Here is a 24234-nt window from a genome sequence, read left to right as displayed (position 1 = left end):
TTTAAATAGAAGCACATTTAATGTTTCACTGATTTTCTGCACTTCTGGTGAACTCCCGAAACAGTCACGCCATTTACAAGTAATACATTAACATGAAAAAGAAACTCCTCCAGTTCATATGTCGGATTAAAACATTCTTTGGAGGAACTGCGTTCCACGTAAAAGTCAGGCAAGAGAAGGGATACGTACCTGGTTTTAAGGAATAGTGCATGGATTTTCTTGTTGTGTTGGTATCATCAATAAGCTATCAAGAAAAAAAAGGAAAACCTTTATGCATTTGCAGTTCTCTCCTTGTCAGCCACGGGTCTAACAAAGTACAAATCTGACCGTAGAAAACGTCACTGTGAGCCGCCCCATTGTGTCTGCTTCCCATCTTGGTATTATTCTGCAGGCTTCCCTTCTGTAACACTTTGTCAGGGCTCCGAGATGTATTACGTCACAGAACTTGGATTGAGCTGTTGTCCGTGGGGATTCCAAATTCAAGCTGCCACTGTCCCTTCCCATAGCTCTGGGGTGTCCACGCCTGTCTTCAAGGGCCACCAACAGGTCAGCTTTTCAAGCTATCCCAGCTTCAGCACAGGTGGCACAGGTGGCACAGTCAACCGACAGCCGTGGATTGAGCCACCTGTGCTGAAGCAGGGATATCCTGAAAACCTGACCTGTTGGTGGCCCTCGAGGACTGGAGTTGGCCACCTCTGCCTTAGTTCCTGTATAGGAGGTACTCCTACAGGAAATGAATGCCAAAGCATTGAAGAAAGGGCCAGCAACTGATAAGGAGAAACCCCCTACGACACACAGCAATTCACACATCCATACTCTTCTCTACGGATTCCCCATCTCCCTGGCCCTATCATAGCAAGAAGAGTCGCAGCACCCCCTGGTGGCTTCAGAAGGTAATTTGAACCATGTGTTCCTCACAGATTCAATAAGGCAGTATATTTTCTGTATCACAATAGCAGGCGGGTCACAGGAAAACGTCCACACAGGCAGATGTGTACGGCTTCCCATTGTCAGCACTGGGGGGTGGGGAGGGGCGGTGGAACCAGTTTAGCTTCTAAAAGACTACGGGCCACATTTCATAAGTGGTGCCAAGCTGTCAATGGTTTGCATTGCTTAGCAATTCTGGGCCTAAATCGTACGTGCCCTACTGGGTAAAAAAAACAAAAACACACTTAATCAACATGAAAAATATTACCTCAATGATATAATCCCCCGGAGAGACGTTCTGGAGAACACAGTTTGTAAAGTCGGCGTTCAGTACCTAAAGTGAGAAAGAAAATATACTTACACATATTGTGACAAATTGATACTTGTAATCTAATTCCCATCCATTCCGCACAACCATTAAACGTGTCCCCTCCTTGAATACTCTAAGTCAGGGGCGCGCAAACTTTCTTTCCTCCGCCCCGGTGGTGGGCGACCCCTCCCCTTACCTCGTGAAGCGGCGAGGGCGTGTGACGTCCCGTGACTCGCAGCGCGAGGTCGTGTGACGTCACCATGGCAACCGTAACGTCACATGCCGCGTTACCATGGTCACGCGTTCTGAAGCCGGCTGAACCTTGGTAAGTAGAGGTTGCACAGGCCTTGCGCGGTCCCCCGGCATTTAATTTAAATGCCTAGGGGACGAGCGCAGAGCCTCTGCAACAGCCCGCGCCCCCCAAAAAAAATATCTCAGGTCCCCTTTGTGGGGTACGCCCCCCAGATTGCGCACCGCTGCTCTATGTCACTGCTGGATTTTCAGCCTAGTACAGCATGGGGCGCGCAAGTACGCAGTGACGGAGGCCCGGCCGGGTGCAAGCAGCCGGGCGACAATGGCGGGTAGGGGATGCCACCAGAATGCGGAGAATCCCGCTCCATCAAGATAAAATATCCGCTCCTTCCGGTCACCCTGCCCCAGCCATGTTCATGCGCCAGCTACACCTGCCATACAAGCCTTTCCCAAGCACGAGCGTAACCACCACGGCTCAGATCCACGGAAAATAAGCCATTCCAGAGGCCATGCTGTGTGTACTGAGCCTTTCACTGGGAGAAGCGAATGCTTTGTGCTTTCAGCAGGCCGAGTGTTGTTATGCCAAAAGTAAGAATGCACCGTTATCCCCGCACCAGCCCCCCCATGGGAGATAACCGGGACGCTGTGCTTTTCAGGCTGGCGCAGATTGGAAGAGGTCCTGGTAATGCATTAGAGCACGTAACTGTGCAAACAGCGGCAGGATCCAACACGTGCGAGCAAGTGATGATTAGGTCTGGAGTCTGAACTTTGGCAGGAACCCTGGGACACCACTTCAGTGTTCCCGACATCCGTAGCCAAGGTTCGCTCTCAAAAATATCTGTCTTGTCCTTTTAACCACTTCAGTGCTGTTAAGAGCCAGAAATGCGTAGCAGGGAGAAGGCTCCTTTGGAAGCTTAAAGCGCCAAGAGGACATCTTAAATGAAAGTGCCACCTGAAAGACTTGTGAAGATTTCCCTGCTACTGTGGTGGCCAACTCCAGTCCTCAAGGGCCACTAGCAGGTAAGGATATCCCTGCCTCAGCATAGGTGGCTCAATCAGTCCCTGCTTCAGCATAGGAGGCTCAGTCTTTGACTGAGCCACCTGTGCTGAAGCAGAGATATCCTGACAACCTACCCTGTTGGTAGCCTTTGAGGACTGGGGTTGACCACCCCTGGGCCACACAATATATATATTCCCCATCTGGAACTCACCTGTCTGCACATCTTCTGCTTAAACGAGCCTTCATACTTCATCTTGTAGTTGACATAATAGGCGTTGAAGCCGAAGTTGTGTGGCGCATGGTCAAACGACACCTGCAGGTTGGCGCCTTTCTGCGTGACGTTCACGCTCTTTGGCTTCCAGTCTGCACAGGATGGGAAGAGGAGGAGATTAGTTCCTGTCCTCGCTCCCGGAACGAGAGGTTGGGTTACAGTGTGCAGGACGCAGGAGGAATACTTACATGGCCGGCAGGTTAAATTGTCAGGCTGCAGCAATGCCTCACATGCTGGAAATACACAACGAGTATGTATTCGTTAGCATGGAAATACACAAAGAGTATGTATTCGTTAGCATGGAAATACACAATGAGTATGTATTCGTTAGCATGGAAATACACAACGAGTATGTATTCGTTAGCATGGAAATACACAATGAGTATGTATTCGTTAGCATGGAAATACACAACGAGTACGGTATTCGTTAGTATGGAAATACACAAAGAGTATGTATTCGTTAGCATGGGAAATACACAACGAGTATGTATTCGTTAGCATGGAAATTCACAATGAGTATGTGTTCGTTAGCATGGAAATACACAACGAGTATGGTATTCGTTAGTATGGAAATACACAAAGAGTATGTATTCGTTAGCATGGGAAATACACAACGAGTATGTATTCGTTAGCATGGAAATACACAACGAGTATGTATTCGTTAGCATGGAAATACACAACGAGTATGTATTCGTTAGCATGGAAATACACAATGAGTATGTATTCGTTAGCATGGAAATACACAACGAGTATGGTATTTGTTAGTATGTAAATACACAATGAGTATGTATTCGTTAGCATGGAAATACACAATGAGTATGTATTCGTTAGCATGGAAATACACAACGAGTATGTATTCGTTAGCATGGAAATACACAACGAGTATGTATTCGTTAGTATGGAAATACACAACGAGTACGGTATTCGTTAGCATGGAAATACACAATGAGTATGTATTCGTTAGCATGGAAATACACAACGAGTATGTATTCGTTAGCATGGAAATACACGAGTATGTACTCGTTAGCATGGAAATACACAACGAGTATGTATTCGTTAGCATGGAAATACACAAAGAGTATGTATTCGTTAGTATGGAAATACACAACGAGTACGGTATTCGTTAGCATGGAAATACACAACGAGTATGTATTCGTTAGCATGGAAATACACAAAGAGTATGTATTCGTTAGCATGGAAATACACAATGAGTATGTATTCGTTAGCATGGAAATACACAAGGAGTATGTATTCGTTAGCATGGAAATACACAACGAGTATGTATTCGTTAGCATGGAAATACACAAAGAGTATGTATTCGTTAGCATGGAAATACACAACGAGTATGTATTCGTTAGCATGGAAATACACAACGAGTATGTATTCGTTAGTATGGAAATACACAACGAGTATGTATTCGTTAGCATGGAAATACACAACGAGTATGTATTCGTTAGCATGGAAATACACAACGAGTATGTATTCGTTAGCATGGAAATACACAACGAGTATGTATTCGTTAGCATGGAAATACACAACGAGTATGTATTCGTTAGCATGGAAATACACAACGAGTATGTATTCGTTAGCATGGAAATACACAACGAGTATGTATTCGTTAGCATGGAAATACACAATGAGTATGTATTCGTTAGCATGGAAATACACAAAGAGTATGTATTCGTTAGTATGGAAATACACAACGAGTACGGTATTCGTTAGCATGGAAATACACAACGAGTATGTATTCGTTAGCATGGAAATACACAACGAGTATGTATTCGTTAGCATGGAAATACACAAAGAGTATGTATTCGTTAGCATGGAAATACACAATGAGTATGTATTCGTTAGCATGGAAATACACAAGGAGTATGTATTCGTTAGCATGGAAATACACAACGAGTATGTATTCGTTAGCATGGAAATACACAACGAGTATGTATTCGTTAGCATGGAAATACACAACGAGTATGTATTCGTTAGCATGGAAATACACAAAGAGTATGTATTCGTTAGCATGGAAATACACAACGAGTATGTATTCGTTAGCATGGAAATACACAACGAGTATGTATTCGTTAGTATGGAAATACACAACGAGTATGTATTCGTTAGCATGGAAATACACAACGAGTATGTATTCGTTAGCATGGAAATACACAACGAGTATGTATTCGTTAGCATGGAAATACACAACGAGTATGTATTCGTTAGCATGGAAATACACAATGAGTATGTATTCGTTAGCATGGAAATACACAACGAGTATGTATTCGTTAGCATGGAAATACACAACGAGTATGTATTCGTTAGCATGGAAATACACAACGAGTATGTATTCGTTAGCATGGAAATACACAATGAGTACGGTATTCGTTAGTATGGAAATACACAACGAGTATGTATTCGTTAGCATGGAAATACACAACGAGTATGTATTCGTTAGCATGAAATACACAATGAGTACGGTATTCGTTAGCATGGAAATACACGACGAGTATGTATTCGTTAGTATGGAAATTACCCTTAAGGATTGTTCTTTTTATTTCAAAGTTAGTGTAATGTGTAAATGCCAGAGTTGCGATATCCAAAAATACCATCTATTTGGGACAGATCTACTAAGCGTGGCTAAGCAAAAAGACCCCTTGCAGTGTTATGGCATAGCACCGTTTAGTTATCAGGTCCATTATGTTCAGGTTGCATTGAAACCCCTCCGTCTCGCCCGCTTGGACATGGGAAGTGGCTAAATACAATTCCCTGCATCTCTTCTCACCACTCACAGCAGGAGAGGGGTTTCATCGTCAATGAGGAAGACCAGTTACTGCAGATAAAGCACGTGGCAAACCACTGAATTAACCAAAGAACATGTTACCATTGAACAGTGCAAACTACTACTACAGTAACTGCAGATACCGTAAGTTTAGCTGGGCAAGAGATTGGGGCGGGGGGAAGAGAGCTCTGGGTAGGGGTAGGAGGAGGGGGAGAGAGCTATGGGGGGGGGGGAGAGAAAGCTATGGGGGGGAGAAAGAGAGCTATGGGGGGGGAGAGAGAGAGCTATGGGGGGGAGAGAGCTATGGGGGGGAGAGAGCTATGGGGGGGAGAGAGCTATGGGGGGGAGAGAGCTATGGGGGGAGAGAGAGCTATGGGGGGGAGAGAGAGCTATGGGGGGGAGAGAGAGCTATACGGGGGAGAGAGAGCTATACGGGGGGAGAGAGCTATACGGGGGGGAGAGAGCTATACGGGGGAGAGAGAGCTATACGGGGGAGAGAGAGCTATACGGGGGAGAGAGAGCTATACGGGGAGAATTGAGAGCTATGGGGGGAGAATTGAGAGCTATGGGGAGAATTGAGAGCTATGGGGGAGAATTGAGAGCTATGGGGGAGAATTGAGAGCTATGGGGGAGAATTGAGAGCTATGGGGGAGAATTGAGAGCTATGGGGGGAGAATTGAGAGCTATGGGGGGAGAATTGAGAGCTATGGGGGGAGAATTGAGAGCTATGGGGGGAGGATTGAGAGCTATGGGGGAGGATTGAGAGCTATGGGGGGAGGATTGAGAGCTATGGGGGGAGGATTGAGAGCTATGGGGGGAGGATTGAGAGCTATGGGGGGAGGATTGAGAGCTATGGGGGGAGGATTGAGAGCTATGGGGGGAGGATTGAGAGCTATGGAGGGGAGGATTGAGAGCTATGGGGGGGAGGATTGAGAGCTATGGGGGGGAGGATTGAGAGCTATGGGGGGGAGGATTGAGAGCTATGGGGGGTGGGGGGGAGATTGAGATCTATGGGGGGGGGGGGAGAGAGCAGGAGAGGTGTTGTAAATCTACTGCTTTCCTAGAGATGGGGGGGGGGAGGAGAGACTATCTGTTCTTTCATGATGATTAGCTGTTTCTATCAGCAGCAGCTAATATCAATGATAAAGGCAGGGCTCTATTCACTTCTTGTTGTTGTGGAAATCTAAAACAATATGTTCTTTAGATGAAAAGATCAGAGCAGAAAAACCTGCCAACGTTTTCTTCTTTTCTAGCGGAAAGGATGAGTTTAAGGACGGGAAGACTGCCATGGATAAGAACGCTGGCAAACCTCGGGGTGCACCTCATCCCTCAGGCATGCCGGGATGAATGCAGTGGGGGCTGCGTGTGTGTGTGTAGCCAACACTTGACTATTTTAGGAAAAGGTGGTAGAGGCATCGGCGTGGCCCTCAGCTCGTCTTGTCCTAGCTTCATCTGCTGGTGATCAGTTATATCCAGCACGCTATCCCTCTACTTGTATAAGCTGTGATTACATAACCATGTGGCTCAATACCAATCCCAGCCAAATCCTTTCATCTGCATTTAGCATTCCCACTAGTAACTGGGAAAGCAGGACACCGGACTATATCTATAAAGGCAGAAGGGGTGGAATTGTAAGGCAACCTAGAGCTGCACCCAATGTATCAACGGAAAAGACACGATACATAAAGTTTGGCCCCCTGCAGAAGCACCAATTAGATTGCAAGCTCCTCGGAGCAGGGACTCCTCTCCCTAAATGTTACGTTTGTCTGAAGCACTTATTCCCATGACCTGTTATTTATATGTATTTATTATTTGTTATTTATATGATTACCACGTGTATTACGACTGTGAAGCGTTATGTACATTAATGGCGCTATATAAATAAAGACATACAATACAATGTCCCATTAAGTAATAAGGTTTATTTTTATTTGAACACATCTGAAGCCATTTTTAACCCCATAACTGCACCACTTGGCCTCAATAACTAACCCCATCGTTCCTTACTCACACGAGACCGTCATACAGCAAGAACAATGCAGACCCTATAAACATACTGCTATTATTCTGCAACTGATGTGGCCTCGTGAACGAAAAGTATATACAAAATGAAATAAGAACAACGATGAAAGTAGCTATGTACAGATGACACCTTTGTAAGATCTAAATGTAACATAGGTAGAACTTGGACGCATGGCTGCTTTCAACCTCATCAACTATTTAACTATGTAGCTAGGTAACATCACATATATTTACTTGGGACAGGCGCATGGGAATTCATGGTTTAAGAAATACAGAAGAAAAGTATTACATGAGGTACTGCCTGAGAATTTAGGAAGGGAACGGGTTAGTAACAGCTGTAGTACTTACTGCGTGTTCTGAAGAAAAATGGATGGTAGTTACTCTCATTTTTAATGGAGGGAAAAGGGACAATTTTCACAAAATAATCCGTTTCAAATTTCAGGCTCATAAAAGGTTGCGTCTCCACAATCTAAAGGAGGAGGAAGGGTGGAGATTAAAGCAGCGATACTACTTCCAACTTTTATCTTTTATTTGTATATGGAACGCATGTGACAATGTATAATTCTACATTCTTACCTAAACTGGCAATCGTTTGGTGCTCCTGTTATAAATCCTGATTGTGTGCCTAACATAATGGCTGCTTCAGTCAGTGTAACTCAGCAGCTACAATATATTCTTACACTACTATGGTAACATTATCTATTGTTACAGTTTACAGTTCAAACTGCTGGGAACATTGGCAACAAATTATCCAAACAGGAAAGTGTTGCAAAGATCTTGCACTGCTTGTGAGGTGGGCTTAAACCTGCTATAGAAATCAAAGGAGGCTTTAAAACTCAATAAAAATGGCATGAAGCGTTGAATAAAAATAATTATTATTCAATACTACAGAACAGATTTATTTTTTAAATTATTATTATTTCACGTTTTGCTGCTTTATGGACTGCAAAACAAAAAAGTTCCTACCGTCCTTCCCCAACACATAAAACAATGTAACTATGTGCATTAAAATAAAGTGTCCAATTGAAAACACCGTATTGTGCCTGTTTTTTTTTTACATGTTAATTTGCAAGTACCGCATTGGCCCGAATATAGTACGCCTCGCACATAATACAACCCTAATGTTTTGAAGGTGTTCGACATGAAAAATAAAAGGTGTTAGGCTGCACATACAATGCGTATCCAGTTTTCATGACATTTTTAAGAAAAAACATAGCACTATATGCGGGCCAATACGGTACTTTAAAACAATAGCAGTAGCTACTTTTAAACAGCTGCCGTATGTGACAGAATGGTACCTGTGGCTAGACACATCCTAGAACCAAAACCTGCCTATGTACAAATCCAGAGCATCGCCTCTTAATGTTTAAGAAAAAGACACTCTAATCACAAGTCTGTGCTCAGGACATACCTGAAAACGAGAGGCAACTCTCAATGCATTACTTCCTGATAAAACGTTTTATAAATACATCTTAGTATTACAAGATCTGGTCACTTTCATATATCGTCGTTGTACAGGTGAAACTCGATACACGCAGTTTGGCAAAAACTCCCTAAATGCACTTCTTCCTGACTTGGAATTTCTTTAGAAAAACTCGTTAAGTGCCTATTTAGTCATAGTTCCGAGTTACCAAAACATAAAACTCATTAAGTAGGATTTTCAAATAATGTCAAAAAGAACATTTAAATCACCTTTTCCTCAGTACTCAGAGTGTGGTTAATGACTTTTACCGCTACAACGACAAAATAAAAAAAAGCCTAGAAGTGATGCACAAATAATACAACCAACATATAAAGACACTGCTGACAAGTAACATGAGACAGGTGAGTGTAGATCTCAAATTCTGCCATTAGATGTAAGATTCTTATACATGTCCTAACCGCAGTTAGATGCGAGCTAGCAGTTTTCTGCAAAAAGTCAGATTCTTCCTCTTTAGACATCTTGCATCGACCTATAGGGGACCTGACGTTGATGGAAAAAGTAACTCGTTCAATAAAAGATTCAACGGAAAAATGTAATTCAATTTGGTCCCCGTGGAAAGTCTCATCAAAATGACTGGACTCTTCCTTATACACATGGACATATGGCAACGCTATTTATAAAGACTTACAGGGGCACTCAGGGGAACACATTGGTTTGTTTGTTTTTGAGCTCGGGAATCCCTGCTTCCAGAGACACACACCTCAGAAGAGTGTGCCGGTACCGCTGCTATTTAAATGTCCCATGGGGCAATAGGAAGCCGCAAGGGATGATGTCACGGCTTCCTATTGGCCGCAGGATGTTCAAAGGCACCATTGCGATAGCCCCGACTGGTACACCCTTCCGAGGTTAGTATCTCAGGAAGCAATGGGGGGCCCCAGAGCTCAAATCAACGTGGTTCAGCTAGGAGACCCCCTGCTTCAAACCCATTAAATTATATATCCTCAGCAGTGCTGCTTTAATGCCTCTGGAATGAGATAATGTTTGGCGTTTTATGTGTTAGGTTGTCTCTGGATTTGTTCTCCTCTTTCTTCCAAAAGGTATGCCTTTTGTTCAAAGTTCAGATGGCTGTAACAAACGGATTCGACTTACCTTACTTGTTTAAAATGTATTTAAATGTTTTTTTTATTCTGTAATTTAATACTCATTGCTTGCATATGTTTATAAAATGACTCAAAATGAACGCAGCCCTGTCAGACATGTGAATGTGCTCACAACTAAAGATTTTCATTTGCCGAAAATTAATAAAATCAGTTTTAGAAGAAAAAAAAAAAAAAACACGAAGTTACTTACAACTTTTTTTAAATTGAAATTAAGCTGCTTTGGATCCTTCAACACCAACTGCTGGCAAAGTCTCCCCTCAGATTTCAGCTCTTCTAGTATAACGCGAAAACCTTTCAGATATTCAATGCCTGGAGGAAGGAACAAGCAATTCGGGATGTTACCCCAACACAATACACAGTTTGATACTGTTCATATGTTTACATCAATCCTTTGCTTTTAATGTTTAAATGTCCGTGTTTGTAGCGTCAGGGAAGGGTGAAATGGTGTTAGCTGGAGACCAGAAAGGAAGGGCGAGAAGGGAAGTAGTGAATAAGTAAAGGAACCGGTTTAAAGGTAGTGTCTGGTTGTACATACATTACGTTTAAAAACATGACAACGTGGATTGGCGCATTTTGAACGGTTGTTGAGGTTAGGTAATTTCTCCAACAAAAAAAGGGATACTTTTAATAGCCAATTAGTGGTTAAAAAGAAGACTGCAACGTTCAGGACTACAAGGTCCTTGCAAAAGTCCACCTGAAGGGACTTGTGATCCTGGAAGCTTGCACTCTTAACCACGAGATACCCTTAATGGCCATCACCTCTACCTTACGATGGTTTGCCCAATCTATGGGCTAACATGGTACCATCTTCTATTTGTCATTTCTCAATTGATTTAACTCTAGAGAACAATTTTAGGCAGGAATTGAAACAGCCCTAAGATGCTGAAGGGCACGAAATGTAAACAGTGAAAATGTTGGTGGAAATGGTAGCTTCCAGCAGCCAAGAGTATAATGTATTATATATACTGCCAACAGAGTAACCGCATAATGTCTCTTACGTAGGATGGACTTGGGCATCTGTATAAAATCGGCTCCCTTGGCAGGGATTTCTGCATTTCGGAAACTTTGCTTTGCTGTTCCCTTCAGCAGCAAAACGGGGGACATTAATGCACCTCGCCTGTACAATGAACAATGGCAGAGAACCAGACACAATGCTACGGGCAGGTCTCCGTGTATGCAGAACGCTCCTCCCGAGGTGTATAGATGGTGCTCTTGTGTGCCTTGGAGAAACCTCAACAATGTTCCTTTGGCTCTTCATATTCTGACAGAACAAAAGATGTGTTTGTTTTGCGAGGCAGACCTTGAAAGGGAGTCACTATTGCCTTCCTGTTACCCGAGATCACACAGCTGCAATGTTGACTTGATGCCTTAAAAAGGATTAACCTCTGAGGTGTACAAGTAGGCCCACTACACTTTGTAACCCACTGAGGTCTTATTAAGGACAGATCTGTTGCTTTCTGGACATGCTGCAGTAATGCGGAAAGTATCGATTGCACATTCTTTTGTGATGCGAAGAAACAAGTCATTTAAAGCTGCATTTAACACAGGAAGGAACGAGGTGCAAAGCCGGTGTAGAAAATGTGACGGTTTTGGATGCGAGCTTTCAATAACACAGCTCGCTCCAAAGTGCCGATCGATAACGATCGAAGACGGGGGGGTCCAACTCCAGTCCTCAAGAGCCACCAACAGGTCAGGTTTTAAGGATATCCCTGCTTCAGCACAGGTGGCTCAATCAGTGGCTCAGCCTTTGACTGCACCACCTGTGCTGAAGCAGTGATATCCTTAAAACCTGGCCTGTTGGCGGCCCCCCTTGGGTTAGCACATTATTGCGCTGGGCATGTGTAAAGGATTTCGTTGTTACCGTTCTGTTGGACTTTGCGTATCATGCCCAGTGCGGGAATACTTGATACTTTTACTGGAACTGGCCCAATTTAAACACCCTACTAATTTAGGCAACAGATGGGCCATGCCAGCTACTTAACATGTTACACTAGCAATAAAGGAGTACATTTCCTAATACTCACCAATAGCATTGGCTGTCCAGAGTACTGACACTCCCGCTTGGTCATTGCATGCATACTGGGTTATGGTGATGTTCTGCACATCTGCGATCAGGTGCTTTCCTCCTGAATTTAAATAGGATGTGCAGTCTGCGGAGAGAGAGAGATTCATCAAATCACAAGTACCCTTCTCATAAAGCGGCTATCTTTAAGTCCAATTGCCCAATTAAGTGATCTTGGCTCTGGGCGTGTCCTGCTCTTTTGTTTCAAGTTTTTCTAATGGTTAAAAAAAAAAAAAGACAAGTTTCTTCATCTCTAGCTTCTGCGGTTACCATGGTAACTATAAGACTACACTGGGCTCCGGGGAGAGCTTTATTTTACTCCCCGGAAAGCTTCAGATGTTTTTTTTAGCGCCCCCTCGCTCCAACCATAATTGCACACTTAGTGTCACATCTCTTGCAGTGCAAAGTGAATAAAACATACTGCAACAAATGGCAAGATAAGTACATGGGGGGCACATGTTGCGTTTGCATGTCTCTGGGAAGTGTATCTTGTTGAGAAATGGATACATGACAATGTACCCCGATGGAAGAAGACAATAAGTCTGCGTGTCAATCAGCAGGGGGCTTTTTATGAAAGATACAGTCCCTCCAGGGGCCACACAACCACTAGAAATGACGGGTTTATAAGGTTATGGCCCATTTTTAATACCAGAAGGTGGCTTATTACATCACACACTAAGTTAATTAATCCCCGACACGTGTTTCGGGGGTCACTTGTAGGTAACAGGGTGACTGAAGCATTTTTTTTGCTTATCTATATTAAAAAAATCTTTAAATAATGAGACACCTAGAAGTTTGTTTGTAAACATGGAAATCCTGAGGGGTTGTGTGTGTGTGTGTGTCTCTGTGTGTGTGTGTCTCTGTGTGTGTGTGTCTCTGTGTGTGTGTGTGTCTCTGTGTGTGTGTGTGTCTCTGTGTGTCTGTGTGTGTGTGTGTGTGTGTGTGTGTGTGTGTGTGTGTGTGTGTGTGTGTGTGTGTCTCTGTGTGTGTGTGTGTGTGTGTGTGTGTGTGTGTCTGTGTGTGTGTCTGTGTGTGTGTCTGTGTGTGTGTCTGTGTGTGTGTCTGTGTGTGTGTCTGTGTGTGTGTCTGTGTGTGTGTCTGTGTGTGTCTGTGTGTGTCTGTGTGTGTGTGTCTGTGTGTGTCTGTGTGTGTCTGTGTGTGTCTGTGTGTGTCTGTGTGTGTCTGTGTGTGTCTGTGTGTGTGTGTGTGTGTGTGTGTATTAAAGGAGCACACCCTCAGCATGGTAAAGTGTTCCCTTTCGCCTTATCCCACCATGTCCTCAGCAGAGAACCAATAAGCGGAGCTGGGGACTCTAGCTGTATGAGCGCACGCTGATCTCACACAGTGACCTCACACAGTGACCTCACACAGTGACCTCACACAGTGACCTCACACAGTGACCTCACACAGTGACCTCACACAGTGACCTCACACAAAAGGGAGCAGCCAGAGGAAATCAAACCCCTCCCAAGTCTCACTTAACAAAATAAATACTTATAAAGTATTTGTTTAGCTTTGGGTAAAACAGGTATGAATAACCTACAAGAGGCCCATTAAACATGTCATTGGAATGAATTCACTTTCTTCTTTCTAGCAGGGAACGCTCCTTCACAAACATGCCCTACACAATGATGGACAAAAACAAAAATGAGGACATGCCCTAATTTCCTCCGGCAACGGGTTCTCCTGTCAGGATATGGTTAAACTAAGGGGAGATAAAACACTTCTTTCCAAAGAAACCAGGAACGAGCTTTCTTTGCCCTTTAAAGAGGACTACGGTTGCACAGTTGGTATTCTGTATTAAATGAAATAGCACATGAGGGTTAATAATGTGTATATTAAACTTACTGTCATATTTGAATGTGATATTGGGTAATCCAATGTTTTTGTTCAGCAAAGAAATTATTCCCTAGGGGGGGGGGAAAATGGAGGTGGTTACAAATACATTAAAAATAATGGTACATAACATAATGGAACATATTTTACATTACATCTAAAACTGCATTAACGACAGCGTTTGTTAAATATATCATATATGTATATAGGAAATGAGAAAAAAACTTTTTTTTTATTTGAAGCTAAAAGTAGGAAATATATCAGTAAAAGGAGAGTCAAATTGATCAAAATAAAGATAAGACATTTTCTACAATTTAAGTCAAAAGAAACTCAAAATACAATAACTATTTTACCACTCCAGATTTGTAATTTTTTTTTCATACATAGTACTGACCGTGTACACAGTACACAGAGAATTTTAGACTCTACCCTGAAGAGCTTACACTCTACATGTGGTGCCCATAGCATAGGGAGATAAAGTGACTTCACGTGCATACTCTGTCGGCAGAGCTAGTATCTAGATCAGGGACGGCCAACTCCAGTCCTCAAGGGCCACCAACAGGTCAGGTTTTCGGGAAATCCCGGCATCAGTCACTGATTTAGCCACCTGTGCTGAAGCAGGGATATCTTGAAAACCTGACCTGTTGGTGGCCCTTGAGGACTGGAGTTGGTCGTCCCTGATCTAGATAAACCTCCTGATTATAAATGCTGTGCTCTGCCTTCTATGCAAGATATAATAATAACAGCGATATATATTCTTACTTACAGCGCTGACTATTTAGGCACACCGTATGGAGAACGTTGCAGGCAGAATAAGTCCCTGCCTCGAAGATACCTGCCCAAGGTAACAAGGAGAGAAGACACCGGAATGTCCCACCGCCGGGGCACTTTCCACCGCACAATTTAAAAAAATATATATTTTTTTGGCATTGGAACATAAAACCCTGGCACTCAGTGGAGAAGTAGAAAGCATCCGAAAACAAGAACGAAGCAAGTAAAGGCCACTTGCCATTATGGCAACGACTTAAAAAAAAATACATACATCCCATTATTATTAATACCATACATGTTGACTCATTAGTCAATTGGTTTATTTATCAATAAACTGAACATTCTGTCGCTCAATTTGAATAACGTCATCCTAGTCACACTTGATGTGGCGAGTTTATACACCAATATTTCCCCACATATTGGGGATGGAGGCCATTCAGCACCAACTCAATAACTTTGGTGATCACACGGGTCCACCACCGGAATTCTTGCTTCTTCTTACCGAGATTGTGTTAAAGAAGTTTTTATGTAAGTTCGAGAAAAACTACTACCTACAACTTATGGGCACTGCGATGGGGTCGAATATGGCCCCATCCTATGCCAACTTATACATGAATCAGTATGAGCAAACGCATATTTTAAATTATTCACCATTTGCCCACTTTGCCCACATAGTTCAATACATGAGGTATATTGACGACGTCTTTATGGTGTGGAGGGGCACTGAGAAAGAATTAACATAATTTGTTGATTACATCAATGAGGTGCCGTCAAATATCCGCTTCTGAGTGTCATAGCTTCACAGAAGTCACATTCCTGGACACAGTTGTTTATAAAGATTATGGAGCGCTGAAGACGCGCCTATTCCATAAACCAACGGATAAGAACAGCCTGTTGCTAGCTATTAGCCATCACCCCATTCCGTCGAAACGGGGCTTACCATACTTTCAATTTTTAAGAATTCGGATGGTTACCAGCAACCCTGATGAGATTGATGGAGCATTACGAAGTATGGCAACACGCTTCATGGACAGAGGATAGTAAGATTACAATGAAGTACAGTCGGCACTCGCTAAAGCCAAGATACCCACAAGATTGGAGCACCCAACTCCTAAGACCGCATCAGGCACCGTCAAAGAAGATCGTTTTAATTTGATTAGCACCTTCAGCACGGCGTCCGGACTTATCAAGACCAGTATCCTAAAAATATTGGCACATACTAGCCAATGACAACAAGATTGGCCGACATTTCAATGCAACACCTTTATTTGGTTACCGAAGATGTAAGAACCTGGGTGATTCTTTGACACTAGCAGATCCGGTTTCCAAATATACTCCCTCCAACACTTGGTTGACGCATGTTAAAAGAACGCATGTGCCTACATATGTCAGCTATAAGAAAGGCGCTACTAGGCAGCAGCGACAACGACGAGTTCAGACACCAACCTGTGGCGAAACATTTCAAGAGTCCTAAGTCCAGTTTAGCGACATTCCGTTGCATGCCAATTGTACAGGCGCATACCCCGCCGCAAAAGGGGGCGACAGAAATAAATTACTTTTACAATTGGAGGCCAGAATGGCCTTTATCCTCAATACAGTGACCCCTAAAGATCTAAATGAGGATTTTAAACAGCTGTTTTCTCCAAGTTCTGATATATTCGATCGGATTGTCCATCTGCCTATCTTTTTATCATTAGATATATTGCCTGGATTGGGTCCTCGGGTCATATATTATATTAATGTGAGGACACAACACTTTATGTATATTGTCATTGAAGTGTTGCATCCAAGACATTTTTCATGCTTTTTATGTTGTTTCTTGCTCCTAGAGTGATGCTTAAATTATACCTTATTGTAAATTGCGCTACCATTTGTCATATGTTTAGTCCCCCTCCCCTCTCCCCCCTGTTGTTTCTCGCACCTATTTCCCTCACGGTTTTTCTTTTTAGGTATTATTTTTCCCAGATGGCTCAGTTATTTGGCGTGTAGACCTTTCATTGTAGTACACACATGCACATTGCTGCCTCAACACTGATTGGTGGTTGCTTTGAAACGCAGGACACAATATTTACTCAGTATAGGCAGAAGATCCCTTCCTGCGCATTCCGCATGGCAATATGGCAGACTCCTGTCATTTAAAACAGCTGAGCGATGCAATCGGTGATTCCCTACACGCTGTAACCTGTAGTTTAATTACTTGATTGATTTGCATGATTGGGTGCACTTGGGATTCTGGGTATTTAGGGTTGTTCATGTGATTGTCTGTCTACAATTCCCTGAGGAAGATCCCTCTACGTGTCTGAAACGTTGGACTTGTGTGTCAGTATTTTATCAATACAATTTGATTTTATCATTACTTCTGAGTTCTGTGTACACACACACACACACACACACACACACACACACACACACACGCCATGAGGTATTAGGCATTTTAATCCTTTTGGTGCTTAAGGGGTTAATGAGCTACCGTTTGACTTTTACAATACAAAAGTTGTGGTCTGTCAGGAATCTGTGGGAGCTCCAAAAGGGCTTGATTGAAGTTGGGTGTGAAAAGTACAAAGAGTGTATTGTATGTTAACACCTTTTTGCAGGGCTAGTGGTACAAGCTGATATAGTCTTGATAAGGGCGGCAGACATGGGAATAAAATATGGTCCCTGTGACAAGTTTAGAAACATGGTCATTTTACAACTTGGCTTCAAACACATTCTCTAGATGGTTCTGCAAGGCTCAAGAGGCGTGGCTACAGAAGGTAACAAACCAAGGGTGAATCTATTCAAAATGAGAATATCCTGTGATGTCATCGCCTGTGCATAAAATAAAAGTCATCGCCTGTGCATAAAATAAAAGTAACAATCTGTAACGGTGTCACAGAGGGGCCACATTCTGACACCCCACACTGTATGTTTAAGAGATCGTGACAGATATCAAGTTGACTCTTGAATTTAGGACTAAGGATGGTCCTATTGACACTTGTCGCGTCCACCACGAGCACCTAAATGTATTGAAGTGTCTCACGTGTGTGTAAGTATTACAGAAGGGAAGTTCTGAGCACATTTAGATATCTTAAAGGAGTTTAAACGTCATGTGGTTGGTGGAAGGTGCGATGCTGTGGCTGGGGGGGGGGGTGTCCCTTCTCCCCTCATTCCAGCTAAGAGAACTGTATGCTACAGACAGGCACTGGCCTCCAACAGATGTCTTCACCCTCCGAATCCCGGGGACACCGCATGCTCTCGAACCAATCCCCGAACAGGAACAGCCACAGTACTGTAGCGCACTATTCTTTTCCTCTGTTATTCCATCGGTGGGACTGTTCCGGTGACGGTGCATGAATACAAAATAGAGCCAGTCAGATCCAATCAGGCACACCACGTGAGGTTTGTGGAGGTCAGAGAGAAGACACTGGCCAAAGCACAGATTGTATCCACTGTATCCATCAAGACATCATCTTGTAAGTAGGCAATTTACAGTCCGTGTCCACTGATCAATGGTGTGTCCCCTTTATATTTTATAACAGGAGGCAATAAAGAGGAATAGAAGCCCATCAGGATTTCAAGACAGAACTTCTCTCTTGGACTGGGGGTCACAGTTTGGACTCACTTTTGGACAGTGGGGATTGGTGATATTTTCATTATTTGGTGCCGGGGATTAGCTTTTGTTTTTTCATGTGTTCATTCTTAAAAATACTTTAGACTTTTCAATGTGCCTGAGCGTTCTTTTAAATGAAGCACAAAAAAAAAGACAAAATGGGTAATGTTTTATTACCTCATTAGTACAAACTCCAGCTACATTTGTGAAGCTCAGAAGAAGCCTTAACCCTTAAAGATACATCATAACGACCCAATTAAATGTATGATTGGAAGCCTTTTTTTTTAACTTATGTACTTACAAGTGTTAGTTTTTTCAATTAAGTCAATATAAATCTTTTTCGTTGTTAATTAAATACACCTGTTTCGAAAAACAGACATTCCAACATACAGAGCTAACTATAGATTGCCCCTAATTAAAAGCAGTAATTCCCCCCCAGAACCCTGTACGAGTTAAACTCGTATAAAGTTAGTTAGTCTCTTGTCCCCTAAGCAAGTCCTGCTCTTTAAAAAAAAAAAAAAAAAGCATCATTAAAAATCACGGTTTTCTTAAACTCTAGCTTCTGGGGTTTCCGTGGCCTCGGGGGAGAGCTTCATTTTAACCTCCTGGGCACACTATTTCAAACCATTGTGAAGCATCAGATTTTAGAAATAAAAACTGTATTAGGAAGGATAAGAAAATCTCTTAAATGAAACAATAAAAGCCGTTTAGCGCGGATTCCTGCTTTCATTATCATGATCAATAAAAATTAAAAAAAACTATTATGTTGTAAGCTGCAAATCTGTAATTATTCATTTACTGTTTTCAACGTGAGTTGGCTCAGTGCACATGGTACAAATACTCCCCCCCATACTGTTACAGATTAGGGCTGCAGCCCTCCGATAACAAATGCCCATACATGTGACCTTTCAGTAAGAGTGTTATATGGGTTCCCATGTCCTTCTTGGACAAGAGCAATTAGTGTACAAGTCGTTAAGAAGCAGCTGCTATCGGAATCCAACACCCACTACAATAGCCTTTTCAGAACAAAAAGCCAGATACTGCGGCTACTTAACACTTATACTGATATATCTTATATACACAGACTGCTTACATCAAAGCATTACCTTATCTGCAGGGGCGTCTCCATAAAAGCCATGTAGAAACAGAGGAGGGAGAGGGGGGTACGGTACATTTTATTGGACTGACAAGTAGTTGATATGTTACAAGCTTTGAACCTCTCAGAGGGGGGATAGGACCCCAAGAGGGTCTGAAGCTTGTAACATATCAACTGGTTGGTCCAATAAAAGTTATCATACCCCCTACTCCCTCCTGTGTTACTGCCTGGAAGAAAGGACCAACACGGCCCCCCACCCAGAGCCCAGTTTACCCAATTGGGCGCGATAGGCGGGGAATTTAATTTATACAGCGCCATAATATAATAGTAAGCGCTTCAGACATTAAACATTAGCAAAAGGAGTCCCTGCCCCGAAGAGCTTACAATCTAAGGCTGCGTCCATAGAACGTGGAGCAGCGCTGAGCCGCGCGGACGCTGATGCTCACCTGATCAAGCGTGAGCGATTTCATGCCCATGCAGGCGATCCAGCCACAGTGACGTTGACGTGACGTTGACGCTGCTTCGCGCTGATTGGATGTTTTCAGCCGACAGTGCGCTGAAAAACAGCTTGGCTGTCAGCTGAAAAATCCAACTCGTCAGCACGCCTGCGGACGCTCGCGTGAGCCCCCTCTAAAGACATCCTCATTGAGGATGCCGGGGCTCAGCGAGGAGCGTCCACGCGGCTCAGCGCGGCTTCCCCTGCTATGGACTCAGCCTTAGTGGTAAGTAGGAAGAACTTACAGAGACAGTAGGGGGGTGTTCTGGTAAGAGCGTCTGCAAGGGGCCACGGTCAGTCCATGAGATGTATACCATCAGCCAGTGGAGCTACCCATATGCTTTCTTAGAGAGGGTGCTAGTTGGATATGGAGGGGAAGGGCATTCCAGAGGTGTGGGACAGCGAGAACGGTTTTAGGTGGGAGAGGGCTTTACATACAAAAGGGATAGACAGGAAGTCTTCTGTCACCACACCGCCACAAAACGAAAGCGCCGCTGCGCCATTTACAAAGAGCACTTACAAGTGCGCCACAAGCCACCCCCAACACCCGTCTGGGTTAAAAATTAGGGTTTAAAGTCAGGGTTTAATGACAAGCTTCTGATAACCGCTGAAGCCTGCCACAATTAAAAACAATGTGCCGATTACATCGTAGACAAACTGTCCCCCGATGGTTCTAAAATGTGCGCCAATTTACGCCGCCGCTAATTTTCTGGCGGCGCACATATTTAGGGACAGAATGTGCGGAAGAGAAACGGACGGATTTCAGATTTACATTTTCAGCTATGCAAAGAATAAACTAGAGGCAAAGAACGGCCACGTCGGGCCTGCCCCAGCCAGGGGCCCCTAAGATTCGGGGGCCCTATGCCGGAGCCTGACTGGCCTATTTGGAAATTCGGGCTCTGTTCCCATCCTCCTTTGCACATAATGAAATCCACAAAGAGTATGTAACTGCTTAAGTTAGCAAGGATTTTGTAAACCGAGTTACTACAAGTCATCTATTATTTGGACGCCGACAGCCACTTAAAAAAAGGCCTCCCTGCCACCTTTACTTAGGCCACTATAAAAGATGACGAGCCTTCAGGCAAACTTACTCCACAGCCATCTGTTGTTCTTAATAACGGGAACTTCCTCCCATGCACACTGCTGCTCTAATTAACAAGAAAGCCGCCACCTAGAAGCTGTGCGCACGTTTACAGCGATCCGCGCAGCTGCTTCAGGTTCCGATGTGTCAGAACGCTGTCTGGATTTTCAGTGACATTGTTTAATTGCCGTCTCCACCTCTACAATAGGACCAACACGTTTTGTTATTTACATGTTTAGAGACCTGTGCCGATTTATATTTCCAGATTTTATTCTATTGGGTGAAGGTTAAATAAAAAGTCACCAGATTTTAATGGCGGTACCAACATAGAAAGATACTCAACGAAAACGCAAATCAATAACATAGGCAGTCAAAATGATTAACCCAATACATGATTTCTATGTATTCAGCACACGTTGCAGGATACACAGACATTAGCAGCGACATAGTTTAATGCGATATATCCAGTGCTGGAGCTTCATCCCTGGAATCCAAGGTCGTTTAGAATGAGGCCAACGACTGCTTTGAATCGACGAGCGTTTAGCAGCCATGCAGCAAACTGTGCAAACGAACGTTTGATTTTCCACAGATCCCTTCCAACTTACATGAAAGCCAAATCAGAAAAGAAAAATGGAGGAGACCATTGTACGTTTAACATTGAATTGTTTGTTCTCGGAGGTCGTATTGCATCCCGATAAGACATGTGGAGCCAGGCAACACAGCGCAAGTTCTTATCTCAGCCGTTTAGTTAATTCATGTGAATTCAAAGCTAATGAAGAAACATTTTATCAGACCTAGGAGAGCCAATTTGATTATTACAGTGTATGACCCGACAGATATTTTTTAACTTGTGCATTTGTATTGAGTCATTATTGGAGGTTATTGGACTGGTTTATTGGGAGGGGGGGGGGGGGATCCTTGCGTGTTAAGACTCAAAAATCAGCCATGGCTGCCATACTTGACAATCGTATTTTAATGCCTGCACCAGTATTATTTGTGTTGGACGCAGTTACGCAGTTATAGTCAAAATAAGGGTGCAGGAAATAGCGGCTTTGGCTGGACAACAATAATTAGGGGTTTTAATAACAAGCTAGCAAAACTGTATTAAAATGGCAACATTGTGATAAAAAGAATAGTATAATGATGAAGAATACCATTTATAGCCATTATACTCATTTATTTTAGCTCTACTAATTTTCTCAGGAAAAATACATTCAGATGTACATCTCATTTCCAAGAATTTCATGGCTGTCTATTACAGGCATACCCCGGTTTAAGGACACTCACATTAAGTACACTCGCGAGTAAGGACATATCGCCCAATAGGCAAACGGCAGCCCACGTATGCGCCCGTCGGCACGTCCTGAACAGCAATACCGGCTCCCTACCTGTACTGAAGCTGTGCACAAGCGGGGAGACTATAGAGCCTGTTACACATGCGTTATTTACATCAGTTATGCACGTATATGACGATTGCAGTACAGTACATGCATCGATAAGTGGGGAAAAGGTTGTGCTTCACTTTAAGTACATTTTTGCTGTCCATACATGCTCCGGTCCCATTGCGTACGTTAATGCGGGGTATGCCTGTGTTACATAGTTACATACATGCTCCGGTCCCATTGCGTACGTTAATGCGGGGTGTGCCTGTGTTACATAGTTACATACATGCTCCGGTCCTATTGCGTACGTTAATGCGGGGTATGCCTGTGTTACATAGTTACATACATGCTCCGGTCCCATTGCGTACGTTAATGCGGGGTATGTATGTATATATGCGTACGTTAATGCGGGGTATGCCTGTATACTGTCAGTGTATGCAACACTGTGCCCAAGGGTAAAATAATCCCTGAACTGACATTTAATAGTCTATTATTAACTAATGCACAAGGAGATCAACGGTCTTTCAGAATTCATGCTATTAAATGACTAAAAAAGCTGAACGATATCCTTCCCGGCATCATTTGTATGCGACACCATCCTGATGGATGAGAACCCCCCCAACAAACCAGGAAAATCAGTCACTTTACAAATGTCAGAACTCAGCTTCTAGGGGCACACGTTCCCAAGTCCAAATGCCATTCTATTCCAGGGGCGGCTATCTCCAGTCCTCAAGGGCCACCAACAGGTCAGGTTTTCAGGCTATCCCTGCTTCGGCACAGGTGGCTCAATCAGTGGTTGTCTGACTGAGCCAGTGAAAGAGCCAATGTGCTGAAGCCGAGATATCCTGAAAACCTGACCTGTTAGTGGCCCTAAAGAACAGCAGCTGCCCACCCCAGTTATATATACACGACTTTCTCAGATTCCATACATTGAACAAAAAAGGGTGCCCTGTAATGCTCTCGTTTCAATTCCCAGTGAGTTCTTACAGCATATTGTATCATTCCACACACCGGCACTTTTTTCTTTGCATCTATTGCCTCACGTTAAAGAAGTTATGGTGGGTAGAAAAAAAGTGCCAAAAAGCCTCCACCGTACAGCATACAGCAAATACTAATATCACTTGTGAGCAGAGTCCCACGTCTAAGGCAGGTCTGCAACCCTGCCCTTCCCCATTATCTCCTAGCATGCAGTGCTTCCACTGCAGCAAGGGATTCTGGGTAATGGCGTGAAAATGAGCACACTGCTCTATCCATTGCCTGCATTTTTCCTGTTTTATTCTCATATACAACATGGTAGATACGTTGTTGGTTGTGTTATCTTTTATTGGACCAACATGAGTTTTTCAGACCGGAAATGACAGTGTACAGAGCTTTTGAAACCTCAACGGTCTCGTCTTTAATTACTTGAAGAAACCAGTGAGATTTTGGAAGCTGTATAAACCATCATTTAATCTATGACGTTTCATGTAGGTCCATTATAAGGTGATTACAACCTAGAAACACATTTCCAGGACCAAATCAACTACTAATAATGGCTACATTGAAACAGCCCAAAGGACTCTTCGGTTTGGGACTCCATCTGTACAAAATGCTAGTGTTTGAATCAGGGGAACATTGTCCCATCCGCTCTATACAAATTCCTAACCTAAAAAGTTTGCGCGCCCCTTACCTTAACCACTATAAAGAAGCCCCCCCCCTGCATGGTGGTATAGTATTTCCTTAGTATATTTGCTTGGCAATGTTACATTTATCACAAGTGGGAATACATGCACAATTACAGTTA

At 43.3% G+C, this 24234-nt stretch overlaps 1 protein-coding gene across 1 annotated transcript in view; it reads right to left on the bottom strand.

Moving 5' to 3' along the window:
* Positions 1–24234, bottom strand: part of IL17RD (interleukin 17 receptor D) — a 71632-nt gene that overhangs the window by 10131 nt on the left and 37267 nt on the right. The window contains exons 2-9 of the mRNA XM_075574837.1: positions 14049–14109; positions 12163–12288; positions 10329–10447; positions 7904–8024; positions 2949–2993; positions 2701–2852; positions 1196–1261; positions 190–244 (exon numbers count right to left, since the gene is read on the bottom strand). Of these exons, the coding sequence (XP_075430952.1) occupies positions 190–244; positions 1196–1261; positions 2701–2852; positions 2949–2993; positions 7904–8024; positions 10329–10447; positions 12163–12288; positions 14049–14109 (745 nt within the window). The remainder of the gene's footprint in view (positions 1–189; positions 245–1195; positions 1262–2700; positions 2853–2948; positions 2994–7903; positions 8025–10328; positions 10448–12162; positions 12289–14048; positions 14110–24234) is intronic.

Source organism: Ascaphus truei, chromosome 17, assembly GCF_040206685.1.
Source record: "Ascaphus truei isolate aAscTru1 chromosome 17, aAscTru1.hap1, whole genome shotgun sequence".
NCBI classification, from domain to species: Eukaryota; Metazoa; Chordata; class Amphibia; order Anura; family Ascaphidae; genus Ascaphus; species Ascaphus truei.
The sequence above is the reverse complement of the archived record's forward strand: the minus strand, read 5'-3'. Positions and strand labels throughout refer to the sequence as shown.